General features: G+C 36.8%; 1 protein-coding gene across 1 annotated transcript in view; it reads left to right on the top strand.

The window, feature by feature from the left end:
- The window catches only part of zdhhc9 (zinc finger, DHHC-type containing 9), a 39,674-nt gene extending 27,204 nt beyond the window's left edge, over nucleotides 1–12,470 (top strand). The window contains exons 4-9 of the mRNA XM_015389009.1: nucleotides 454–591; nucleotides 896–944; nucleotides 2,892–2,994; nucleotides 6,813–6,916; nucleotides 7,055–7,151; nucleotides 8,735–12,470. Of these exons, the coding sequence (XP_015244495.1) occupies nucleotides 454–591; nucleotides 896–944; nucleotides 2,892–2,994; nucleotides 6,813–6,916; nucleotides 7,055–7,151; nucleotides 8,735–8,911 (668 nt within the window). The 3' untranslated portion in view covers nucleotides 8,912–12,470. The remainder of the gene's footprint in view (nucleotides 1–453; nucleotides 592–895; nucleotides 945–2,891; nucleotides 2,995–6,812; nucleotides 6,917–7,054; nucleotides 7,152–8,734) is intronic.
- Nucleotides 12,471–13,407: the final 937 nt, after the last annotated feature.

The following is a 13,407-nucleotide window of genomic DNA, read 5'->3' on the forward strand; positions in this document are numbered from 1 at the left end:
AAGTAATTTGTGTTGACAATTAGAAAATGTTACATGGAAAAAAAGATTAAGAACATAATTGAAATGTAAGTAATTAATCTTCTGAAAATAATGATGTGTCCAAACTCAGAGCAAAATGTGTAAATTCTTAAAGGGTGGACAACAAGGTATTGTGCTCATTTTGCTCCTTAAAGCTATTTCTCTATGTTGCATATTTCAGAGTTTAGTTTAATTTATGGTGACACTGCATCTACAGAGAAAAATCAACTGTACAGTAATGTTTACCCGGTTGTTAATTTTGGCCCTGCCTTGCCTTCATCTGGCTGTGCTCCAATGACGGAGCAGGAGAAGTGAGGAGGAAGTGAGCTCTATATTTAGACAAGGTTTACAGAAAGCTAGTGTAGTTTCCACACATATAATTGTACCTTTCTTGTTTCCATATTCACCTAGATAACAGCTGTTATTTCTTTTCAGACCGTTTTGATCACCATTGTCCATGGGTGGGTAACTGTGTGGGCAAGAGGAACTACAGATATTTCTACCTGTTCACGCTCACCCTGTCCCTGCTCACCATCTACATCTTCGCTTTCGACATCGTCCACGTCGTCATGCGTAAGTATGGCCTTATTGGTGAGACAGGGCTGCAGGAATGTGACAAACCTGGAAGGACAGCCTGTGACACGAGTTTAGCAGCAGCTTCTAGTTCTGCATGTTTATGCATGACTCTGAGCTTGAGGCGGAGCAGTCAGAAGCAGCAGATGATTGTATCACTCTTGTTTTACTGAAAGACAGTAGGAATGAAGAGAGATAGCAAGGTTTTCCTCTAAGGGGGAATATTTTAACATCCTGCAGTCATTACCTGCACCTTTTAGTACAATGAACTCACAGTTTTTCCTTTCTGTGTTTTTGTGTTAAGGCTCTGTGGATCAAGGCTTTTTGAACACCTTGAAGGAAACACCAGGAACATATCCTTTTAGGTCTGAATACATTTTGAATGTGTGTGCCGTATGTTTCAAGGACAGCAGGAGCCATAAAGATGAAACCTCACATAATTGCTGCTGCTGACACCCCTGGCTTCTTGATGCGTTTTATTTTATTCCATCATTGAAAAGCAACAGTCTTAAACTGATTAAATTACTGCTTAGTTTTCTTGTTATTCCATTACTACCTTCTCAGTTTCCTCCTTTCTCTGAAGGAGGCGGAAGTTTAACCTGAATCAAATAATTAGAGATACTGTAGACCAATGCATCAGCCGGCAAATATTAGGTTTTTTTTTTTTTTTATCGTATTGGCTGATATTTGTACGTCTTGGCCAATTTCAATGAATGAAAAGAAATTCCCCAAAAGTAGATTTTAGTTTATTTAATTGCTTGTGTTTTAGGGCTGAAACTATTTATCAGATTAAACTTGATTAATCGATTATTGAAATAATCATCAACTAATTTCATAATTGGTTAATCGTTAAATGGAGTATAGAGGCTGTAAATTATGCCTTTAGCTGACAGAGAAACCCACTTAGAGCAGTAATTATATCGAAATTGTAAAAAAAAAAAATATATATATATATATATATATATAAACATTTTGTATTTAAGAGGATAAAAAATATTTCCATCCGTCACTATGCTCTATCCAGAACTATTTTAGTGGAAAAACTTTAGTTTCACCTGACTTATTCGTAAAATAATAGATTAATTGATTTGCAAAATAATCATAAGATGTTAAAACAGGGTTAGAAATTGAGGGGGAGCAAAATGTTTCTTGTAAACAAAAGAAGGGCTCCCAGTGAGAAAAACTGCATCCTGCCTTGAGATCACACAAAGCATTTGCACTGCTGCTCCCTCCATTTGCTATCCATTGCTAATGCTTCGTTTAATTTGTTACTCTCTGTTTTTTTTTTCTTAAATGGAGATTTGTGTAACAATTGTTATCATATCATTTTTATCCTGTAAATGTAGGAAGAAAAAGCATTATCTGCTCTAAAAAGTGAACTAAACATATCAGCAGCACATATTAGAGATCAGTTAGTTAGATGGCAAAATAATCTGTGTCAGCCTTAAAAAAACAAAACAAAAAAAACTATTGGTCTATCACTAGTGCTCCACTCTTTTGTCTTTGGTCTACACGATTACTTTTGGGTAACCAAATTGTAGTGCTTGTCTCCACACTTGTATGCGTTAGAATATTATTGGAAAGACCTTCAATGTCAATAAGTCAATTACAAATGGGTAAATTCTATTGAAATGCATAGATCCATCAGACACAGAGTAAAATGTCAGGTGTAATTTTTTGTTAGATAACTTACTAGTCTACATAATTTTACAGAGCTCAGCAGGCAATCGTAGTACAATATAGTACAATCGTACTATTATTCTTACTGTGGTTCAGTTGTGTGTGTGTATGTGTGTATATATATATATATATATATATATATATATATATATATATATATAATTTTTTTTTTATTCTCGAATGTTGATGCTTAAATCAGAGCCTGATTCTTATATTACAGCTCTACGACCAGTTTGGCTCTGATCTAGACAGCACAGAAACCCTCTATGGAAACGCATGAGTTTGTTTGTTGGCTCTGTGTCCTGTTCTCTAAGTGACGGTTTCCTGTTTTTGTCGTCTTTCTTCTGAACGAATGCATCACTGGGTTGCTGCTGTGTGTTTGGTGAAAGAAATAAAGTGCTGCGAGGAAATAATCAATTACAATTGTTTAATGATTTTGATGCTTGTGCCCTTTACGAGTTTACCCAAGAGAACAATTCTTCACTTTTGTTTTTCTACTCGCGTTTCTCATCTTAAGGCACAGTATAAAACATTCTGCTCTTCAAACATCACCTCCTGTTCACTGTTTAATCAGTTTTCATGAGTCAGACATGCTGTGGTTTTTCTTAACTGGAGCTTACTGTACTGGAGGTGCTGGTGTGCTTCTTCACTCTGTGGTCGATGGTGGGACTGACCGGCTTCCACACGTACCTGATCTCTCTTAACCAGACCACCAACGAGGATGTAAGTTCACCTTCCTTTGTTTAGTTTTTTTATTTTTTATTTAGTCCTATTATGTAGCAAAAAATACATTATCAATAAAATCTTCATAAAAGAAACATTAGAAAATATAGAAAACTCTATCTGCATGGTGATGCTTTTAAGGTGCATCATTGTCTTGCAGATAGAGGATTCTGGGTTTGACTTTGCCTTTTCTCCCTTATATCTATGCATACACATGACTGTTAGCTATTAGCTACTCTAAATTACCCCGAGGTACATGTGTGCTTGCCTCTTACTGGTGCTCTGTCTAGGGGGCACTCTTCCTCTTGCTTCTTGAAAGAAAAGCAGATAGATGAACAAACAAACCCTCATAAAAGTTGACAATATCAGTCAGGTACATTATGCATAGGAAATTATGCATACATGTAAAACATGACTGCGAAGTTTAGGAAAGATTAGTAGTTTCTAAAAATGGTCTGTAGTTTGATCTCTTGTAAATATTGTGTTATTCTGTAACTGCTTTGTTCCGTAACAGATACTGAGCACCCAGTAATCAGGGATGAAACGAACTAAGAAACTTAAACAATCCAAACAGTATAGTGTGGATAAAGGTAAAATATTGTTCCAGATTTTTATCTAAGAGCAGATTTTTCTTCTGGAAGTTTTAAGGAACAGAGGAGGTTAAAATGTATTTCTGCCTGATTTTTTTTATTTATTTCCTATTCAGTCTAAAAGTAGCCCATGTCTGACTGCAACCTGTAAAACAGGTTTACATTTCCGTTGATGGCGCACAGATCATGCAGAAATAATAATAATAATATATCACAGTTTGTAAAAAAAATGAGGGACTTTGTGTTCCTGTGTTATGTCTACAGAGCATCCTTGTTTAGAGAAAAGCTCTGTCAGATACACAGTGACACAGATATAAATACTACTTTTAAGTTGATAAAGAGTTTTGAATTTGCTATTGTGGAAAACTCTCTTTTTTTTTTTTTTTTTTTTTTCTTTTTTAAGAGGTCTTTACGGCACTAGTGGCTCGTTTTTTTAAATTTTTTTTTATATAGTGGGCTGACAGGAAAGGGGGCATGAGATGGGGGGGAGAGACATGCTGCAAAGGACCACAGGTTGGATTTAAAGCCAGATGGGCCTAATCAAGTTCTCAGTCCTCCATACATGCGCACTAACCACTGTGCCACAGAAAGAATTAATCAGACTTAGAATTTTTCTAAGGGGTTGGAAATTATATATATATATATATATATATATAAAAAAACAACTTGCTTTTTTTACCTCCTTCGCTTTTGCGAATCATCGGCTGTTAGGACAGGAAAGCTGTGGTGATTCTAAAAAATATGGTTGTGTGACTTTGTGCAAAAACAGTAGATTTGTCGATCAACTTTGCACATGCTATCAAGGTTATGTTTGTTTTTATGCATGCAAACCTCACAAGGTTCCGGCCCTTAGTGTGCAGGGACAAAGCAGAGCACTGGACTAGATAGTTTTTTAATACAACCCGACACTTCTGATCGGAACAGAATGACATTAGAATGACCATGAAGAATGATGAGCATTATAGACCATCAATGCCTTTTCTATTTGGAAACTAAGATTTTCTTTCTAGTGAGGATCAATGTATAAAAGCCACCTTTCAGCCAGGCCGGGCATAGAAACCCGTTGGGTTTACCCAATGACTAGTCCACTAGTCACACGGCTGCAGTTTCTTCTGCATCCTTTAAAACTGTAGGAACAAATTTTGAAATGGTAACCTGTTAAACCAGTTAACATGAAATGTAAACGGCACAAGAGCATCCTCAAATTCTACATGTAATATTTTATAGAACTAACGTTTAGTGTTTGTGAATATCCAAAATAGTGAATCTAATTATGTTTGCCAGCATTTCCAATGATCTGAAATCCGGCCTCGACACGGCCGGTAGGACAAGCAGACACCATCAAGGTGTGAACGCTGCAACATCTAAGAGCAGATGGCAGCTACTGGGACAACTGCAGCACCTTGTTCACCCCTGAAGGACAGACATGCTTGTAATCTGTAGTCTGAACAACAAGGCCACTGTGTTGTAAACCAAAGTCGACCCTGTTGTAAAAAAAACTTGAATAAATAAAAAGGAAAACTGCTGTTGGTTCGATGTTATCTAATCATCTAAAACGACTTATAAATAGTTTCTATTCTTAGGAAAGGCGTCAGCACATCTTGGGGTAAAAAAGACTCATCTGTTTCTCTCTCTAAACCTCTCAGCCACATTTAGATGAAGGCCCAAAAATAGAACAATGGATCATTTGAATCATGATCGGTCATTAATAACACAGAAAAATGGAATAGACTTTCTTTCAGGAAGTTACAAAGCAGATGATTAGGGCTAGGGGTGGATTAGATATGCTGTTTCTGTGAATGTCCTGGGTGTGTTAACTTTGATGTTGGTGTTTTAAAACCTGACATCTGAATGCAGAGGCTCTGAGGAGAAGCAGGAGTGGTTTGAGCTTCCAGGATGCAGAAAGTCGAAGAGTGCTCTTTGCTGTAATGATTAATTTATGGTCCCCTTACTTCTTTCCAGTTAGATGACTGGCCTCATTTTTTTTGTTCATTTAATCTGTGATGAAGCTTTGCAATGTGCACCTAGTGTGGGATTATTTGATTTGTTTCTTGCAGGAGATAGGGCGTTGGCTGTCAGCCTGCTCATTTCAATGTTTGTGATCGACCCAATAATAGATGCATCGATATCTGCAGGGGCTGGGAGAAGAAGAAGCCAGAGATACTGCTTGAGCAGAGAGGATCGGATGGGGGGGGGTGATGGAAGGCACCTTGAGTGGTACAGCTTCTCTGGTTTCCCACAGATGACACACACAGTGTCAGCCCTACAGAGGCATGCAGAGCTGAGGCAGCCTGATGACCTACATATCTATACCACCCGAAGCATCTTCCACTCTACTGTGTCTTACAGGAGGGGTCAGCTAGTTCAAACTGTGCTGCAGTTAGCATGTCACAGACTACAGATGCACAATCTACTGTACTTCTTTATGTCCCTGATCTTAAAGCAGTCTTATCCAACCTGTACAGCGCCTGAAAATAAACAACCAGAGTAATGGATAACCTACATAAATTTAGAGGTAGTCTTCAACTTTAACCTAGCTTTTCAATTAATTTTTAACCTTTAGTTGACATGTAAAATATATTAAATGGTGGAAAACTGACGCTAAACATCTCCCTTTACACACCATTCAATAGTGAAGCATGGTGGTGGCAACACCCTGCTAGGGTAATGTGTTACCTCTGCATAGGGGGCTGGCTTGAATTGACTTGAAGATGGATTGAGCTGATTAAAGGAAAAAATGGTAAAGGTTGCAGTATTGTTATACAAAACACAATATGACTTCAGTTAATTAATATGAACCGTTTGTCCCTAATTTTATATCGCAGCCATAGAGCCTGAATAACACTAGGTATTTCTTCTGACGTTAACTTAGAGGTATTTCTGTCATTTTATCAACCGCTTTCTCACCCAAAGGACAAAACTGGAGTTATTGCGTCTCATAAAGCTTGCAGATTTTTTCTACATTTCTGTGCTCTCCTCTTTTTGTCTAAGTCCTCTGAACTGAGTTAAAGCAGGAGTCATTTAATCCTGAAAGATTTTAGTAGGTCAAACCCAGCTGATGAGAACAACATCTAAAAATGGAAATATGCTGTTAAATAAGGTATAAGCACCCCGAGGGGATAAGGGAGTGAACTGGTTAACTTAGTTGTGCGGGTTTGAAGTGTTTGCTGCTGCTGCACTGAGTGATGTGATGTATTTATTTTGTTGGTGCTGTTTTGCTTTTTTCAGATTAAAGGCTCTTGGTCCGGAAAGAACAGAGGCCAGAATCCTTACAGCCACAAGAACATAATCAAAAACTGCTGTGAGGTTCTGTGTGGGCCAACTTACCCAAGGTAATTATCTTTACTCTCTTTTTCCCCCTCTGTTTTTATATGTAAAGCATTTTTCTGTTTACTCCATTAATTTCATGTTCAAGGCAATAATGAGCAACACATTCAGTGGGTGACCTGTTTTCTGCCCTTACCCTCCAGCGTCTTGGACAGACGAGGGCTGATGCAGGAAGATTCGCCCACTTTGGTGACCAGTGAAGGCCCTTGCTCCTTTGACAACCCAGTGGCGCAAACTACGGTGAGCCCATTAATTCACACTACAGCCTACGCTTTCACACAGACTCCTGCAGGAGTGAACTCCTCTACAGAAAATGACTCAGCTGCTGTTTTATGCTACATTGAGGAACTGATTTGGTTTCTTTAAATCCAAATTAGACATGCTTAAAAAGGTTAAAATCATGTTTGCATTTGTTAACTTTAACTGCAAGCTAATGCTGGTATTTCTAATAATAAATTTTATACTTTTGTATTTTCCTGCATGCAGTAATAAATCACATCATTTCCTTAGACAGTATCATTCTCTAAGAGCATTTGTTGATTCTTAAAACAAACTAATTAGGATCAAAAAGAATTTCTTATCTTAGGATTTTGCCCACCCTTTGTCTATCTTTTTTTAACGGTGTTGGAGCAGCTGTTTCATCCACCTATAGGTTTTTGTTTCGCAGACAAATCTTTGTTTTATATTTGAAGTTTGTTTAAGAAATGGTGTCTAGTGAATAGTAGTGAATCTATATTTTTATTTTATTGAAATCCTGTTTCTTCTAAAACTTATAAAAATGACTTTGCATTCTATAACCACTCCTATGTACAGTATTCCTACCCCTTCAACTTTTTTTCCCTCAAATTTTTCATACTAAAACAATAACCTGGACTAGGATTTCATCAGGATTCTATCTGTCAGACCAACACTAAGCAGCCCAAAAAGGGTGAAGAAAATGATATGTGGATTTAAAACGGTTTGACAAATACAAATCTTTGACATGCATGTCTATTCAGCAAAATTAGTAAAGTAAACCTGCCAAGATTTGGTGGTTTCCCTAAACTTTAGCCCATCTTCTGTCATAGGAGATCCTGTTTCCTGTTTGCCAAAAGGCTTATATGGAAAGAAGTTGAGATAAAACTCTAATTTCTAAACCTTCATCTAGGATTATATGTGGGATATCCTAGCACTGTAAATCATTCAGAGTAGAACACGGTGGTGGCAGCATATTGCTGTGGGGATGCTTTCAGCAGCACAGGTAATCTGCTTTGACTAAAATACTTCAGAGATTTAAAAAAACTTGATATTGGGGCAAAGATTCACCTTCCAGCAGGAAACATTTCTTAAGATGCAGCCAGGGCTACAAATTAAAGTTTGATATCCAAACATATTCCTTTGTTAGAAGAGCCATGTCCACACCCTGTGATGTAAAACTGATATGATGCTCTACTGTACCTCTGATGTGACTGAGCTCGACCTTTTTTGCAAAGAAGAAAGAGCAAAATTTGAGTGTGTAGATATGCAAAGCTGGTAGACTCATCCTCCTCCAATCACCTGCAGCTCTAAATGCATTTTAAATGTTTTTTCCCCCGCAAACTATCACAAGAAACTGTTCAGGTTTTTAACAAAAAAAATAATTCCCTTTCTTTTCACCTCACTATTGCAATATTTTGCCTTTGACATAAAATCAAGATAAAAAAATAAAGAACAGGCTTGACTATTTCTGCAGGAATATATAATGTTAATCATACTTTTATATAATGTTAAACATAAAATTTGTTCATTTGTGCTAATTTCTTTAAAAGCTCACAATATCTCCTTTCCCCGCATCTTTCCCACAGAAAACCACGGCTCCACTTATCCCCAACGAGCACACACCTGAAGATGTTAAACCAAGCATTGCAGCCTCGGCAGAAAAGAGCCCCTCCCCTAAAGAAGACCACTCCCCAGCTCCAAAGCTACCACCTCTGGCTTCCCCCGAGACCGATGTAGAAACATCCATCGTCAAAAACCATTAGCTGGATGAAGCAGGCAGCCTCGGCCACAGCTGCTCTTTCAGCATTCTGTTGACTCATAAACTGAAAAAAACACTAATAATCAACATCTTTGACGGTGTCTTGATTCTCCTCCCAACGTCCCTCAAAGGAGTGGAGCTCTGGCTGCAGTTCAAGCTCCTCCCTACTCTTCCCGGCAGTTGATCCAGAGAAGTGTGATTTACGTTTAACTCCTAGAGGAGGAGGAGTGAATAGATCAGAAAATCAGCAGCTTCCCATCTCCTGAACACTGCATGGAAAAGACATAAAGGAGAGATGCTGCCTGGAGACCATGCGCTAATTGTCAGTCTTATTTGTTCATCATTTGAAATTGTAAAATGAAATTTATGGCCAGAGGCCAGTTAAAATATACTCCTTGCAAGCATCAGAGATGAAGGATCCTGAACATCTGGTAAATCAGTAGTCATCTTTGCTGTACATAAGTTAAATACCCTATGCAAATCATATGAGGCTGGACAAGCAGCTTAGTGAAAAATGGGCATAAGCAGTCGTGTGAATACATGTGATGTCCAGGCAGGAGGAGGATGTGCAAATCCTAACTGATCAGACCTTGTCTTCTGATATTGCTGCATTTAGTACTGTTCTCTCATATTTGCATTTGTGCATCTTTTGTGTGATCAATATCAACTCCTGTGTTTCCATTTTATTTCATGCAGCTAAGGCTGTGTTGTGATATTATGGCTTCTAGAAAGGTGACGTTGAGCCTCTGAGTTAAGGAGAAAGAAAAGGCCCATAGAGTGTAGACACTCGCATTAACAGTGCCTTATCAATGCAGCTCAACCCAAGTTGGATAACAGGGAAAATCCTCCCACAGTGTTAAATAAAAACTAAGATCTAAAATTAAATTTTACTGTTTGGAAGAACAAATGGCAACAACTAGCAATTTGCTGAAAGTTTTTCAATGGATTGAAGCTACTTTTTAGGAACTTTTTAGAAAAGGCAAGTTTCTGAGCTTAGCTATTCTTCGCCCATTTCCGCCGTCTTTACCTTAGTGTAAAATACGTTTTTGCTTAAGAAAACTGCTATAAGACAATGAAAATAATTTATATTTCTCCACATTAGTAATGTTTGGTTTGTTTTTGTTTTTTTCTTGGATTTTTGTTTTTTGAAAGACTATTTTATCATAAACCTAATGTTTTCTGTTAAATTTAAGCTAAACTAATTTATTCCTAAAGCTAGATCTGGTCAGGCTAGAGGCATTGATATCATAATTTAACTGTGAGAACAACAACAGTTAATTAAGAGGTACAATAAAAAAAAATACAATCTGTTTTAAAAATAAAATTGACAAATATGTTTTGATTTATACGCTTCAAAAACAATATTTTCTAGAGAAGAATTGTTTCCAGCGGTATTGTCAGAGAACTAAGATGAACTGAAGTAATGATTAGATATTTGAGATACTATAAGAATAAAAAGAAAAAATTTTATGCTTGTTATGCACATTTAAATTAAGTTGGGAGAACCAGTGTCTTTAAAATGAGCCTAGCTCAGATCAGTTTAGCGTAGTATACTTTAGATGAAAGTAACTTCCTTCTAAAGAAAATTACCCAGAAACTACAAAAATATTTGTTTTTTGTAAAGTAAGAATATTTCATATTTTCAGGAAATGCAATGTGTAAAGTTCATTAATGTTCTTCACATTAATTTAAGCATTTTTTTCTTTTCCTGCTAAGCCAAGCTAAAGCTAAGACAACTGGCCATCTGTTAAATCAAACAGCATCAACTCTTTTGTCTTTATAAAAAAAAATATACATTTCATTTTAAAAAGCACTGAAATATCCTCTATAAATAAATTTAAGACTCATAATTGACTATTTTAAATTGGAAATAAGATGAACCTTGTGGGTCTAAGGTAGTTTTACTTTATAATTTTTTTAGGAACTCTATTTTGCTGCAAGTTGTCAGTAGATTAAAACCAATTAGTCTGATTAAAAGTTGAATAAACTAGTTTGTCCGTTTAGTTTAGCCTAGTTTAGCTTTTTGTGAAAATAAACCCCTGCTCAAGAAAACTGCTTAAACAACACAAACATTTTTTTTTTCTGTAAATGTTCAACAATTTGCCAGTGTTTGGTATTTTTCACATTTTAACAGTTTTCTAAGTTTAAGCTTAGCCATGTAGCTGCTTATATTTGGTCTCAATTTTACAACAAAAAAAAAATCAATCAAATAACTCCATTACAGAGAAAAAGCCTTAAGTTGAAAATATTGTCATCTAAATCTTTATCAAAATGAAACTGCAGCCATTTATTTATTTCAATAATCTTGGAAAGTTTTCCACCAGAAACGGATTCATTTTACGGATACAAGCTTCCATCGTTGATGTGCTCAAAAAGACATCAGCTAAGTAGATGTTGCTGCGTCACAAAGAAGTGGAAATGATTTAATTGTATAATATGCAATTAAGTAAATATTGTTATAGCAGGTAGAAGTGTGATGAAACGTGTTGAAGGATGGATAAAGAAGTGTATTTCGGGTTTATTTTTCAGCATCTTCTGTAAATTAAAGCAGAGGTGACCTTCCTTAGTGTTTTTCTGTTTCTCGCCACCCTCTGCTTCTAAACTTGACTCTTCCTCTTGTCTCTCTTGATCTTAGCTGTGACAGTTGCTCCAGCAGCGCGCCTACGCCTGCAGCACCTGACACAGCAGACAGCTTCCATGTTATCAGAGCGGAAAGATGAGCTCTATCTCCTGACATGTTAGTATTTAGAAGGTGTTAGCAAGAGTCTGTAGTAGTGACTGTGTTGTATGCAAGACAGAGTTTGTGTTTGTGTATCTTACTTGTGTAGACTAAAGTATTATAGCTGACAAATCTACCAACAAAGACTTAAGAGGAAAAACAGGGGTTTTAGTCGTGTGAAACATGAGACAAATTTAAGAAATGCTCTTGCCAAAATAATTAACGAAATATCAGGCTGAATGTAAGGGAAAATAAATTGCATTTTTTTATTGGTAACAAAAATGGCTTAAATGACAAAATGGATATTGGTCAATACAACTCTAATACAGTCTGTTGACCCACTAACACTGGCAAAAGTTTACATTTTAAAAGCAGCTTGCCAGTTTTGTGTAATGCCAAAATGTTGCCATGATGTGGTTGTATTGTTTCCAATAATTGCAAAGCTGCCAGTGAAAAAGTGCTACACTAAAAGCTAAACTCCTTTACTTTGTGCAAGGTATTTTAATACAGCTTGGTGTTGTCATTGAGAAGCAAGAATGTACGTAGTGGATTTAGAAGAAAAGGGATGTTTGTGTTTTAAACGGAGCGATTAACCTTTTTTTTTTCTTTTGCTGACTGTTTGAAGCCCAGACTCAGCTCTTGTATTTAAAAGTCCTGTGTTTAAGCAAAAATCAGACCTGAATGCTCTGATCAGTCAGCTACACTGCATTATATATACCGATACTTTGATGAAATGATTATTTATGTTCCCTCTGTTTGGTATCAACACTGTGATTCTGTGTGTTTCATTCAAATTGCTTCTCTTTTTACATGATTTGTGTGTTCATTAAATAAACAATGTTGTCTTACTATAACTTATTGAGGTTTTGTCCTTATAGTTGATGTTTTTTAAGCAGACTTTTTTCGTTGGTTGTGTTTCCTGCTCGGTACTTTCTTTGTGGAGCTTCATGTTCTTCATTAGCAGCAGTTTTCTGTGAAAAAGTTATCCAATTGTCTTCCAAACAGTCTGGAAACCGGCATGTTCAGTTAAATGGTTGACTGGTCCAGGATGCACCCTGCATTTTCCCTGTTCATGGCAAAGGTAAGCATTTTAATACTTTGATGGTACAAAGCACAGTACTGATAAAATGTATTAGTATTACCTCACCACTGCCACCTACTGTTACAAATTGCTCCTTTGGATCACAGCAATTTATTTCAGTTATTTAAAATTGCTTTTGGCAACTTGGGAAAAACGGCTATAGATTACGGTCTGCAGCAGTCAATACTTGATGTGTAGCTTTGGCCAAATTTAGGGGCATCATACTTTTAAGGTCTCAGAGTAGGGTAGTGGCGACCTAGTGGTTAGGGTATTGCGCTTGGCTCCCAGAGGTTCTGACTTCGAGCCCCGCAGACTGCCACTCTGGGTCCCTGAACAAGACCCTTAACCCCACGCTGCTCCCCGAGAGCTGCACAGTGGCAGCATGGGTTAAAGGGTCAGAGGTGAATTTCTTCAGTGTGAGATTAATACATTTCGATCAAGGGTGTAACTTTGTGATTAAAGTTGCTGGGGACACACTACGGGTGGCGGCTGATGGACCTACAGTTACTCCACACGAATGGAAAAATTTCCAAAAATGAGTTCAAACATATATTTATTGAATTCTTTCCTATTGTTGAGAAAACAAAAGAACCAAAATACATTGATATGTATAGGTAGTTAGACATTGAGATATATATATATATATATATATATATATATATATATATACCGGTGTGTGTATATATATATATACCGGTGT

The sequence above is a fragment of the Cyprinodon variegatus genome, unplaced genomic scaffold (genome assembly GCF_000732505.1).
Source record: "Cyprinodon variegatus isolate N-32 unplaced genomic scaffold, C_variegatus-1.0 Scaffold19, whole genome shotgun sequence".
Taxonomy (NCBI): domain Eukaryota; kingdom Metazoa; phylum Chordata; class Actinopteri; order Cyprinodontiformes; family Cyprinodontidae; genus Cyprinodon; species Cyprinodon variegatus.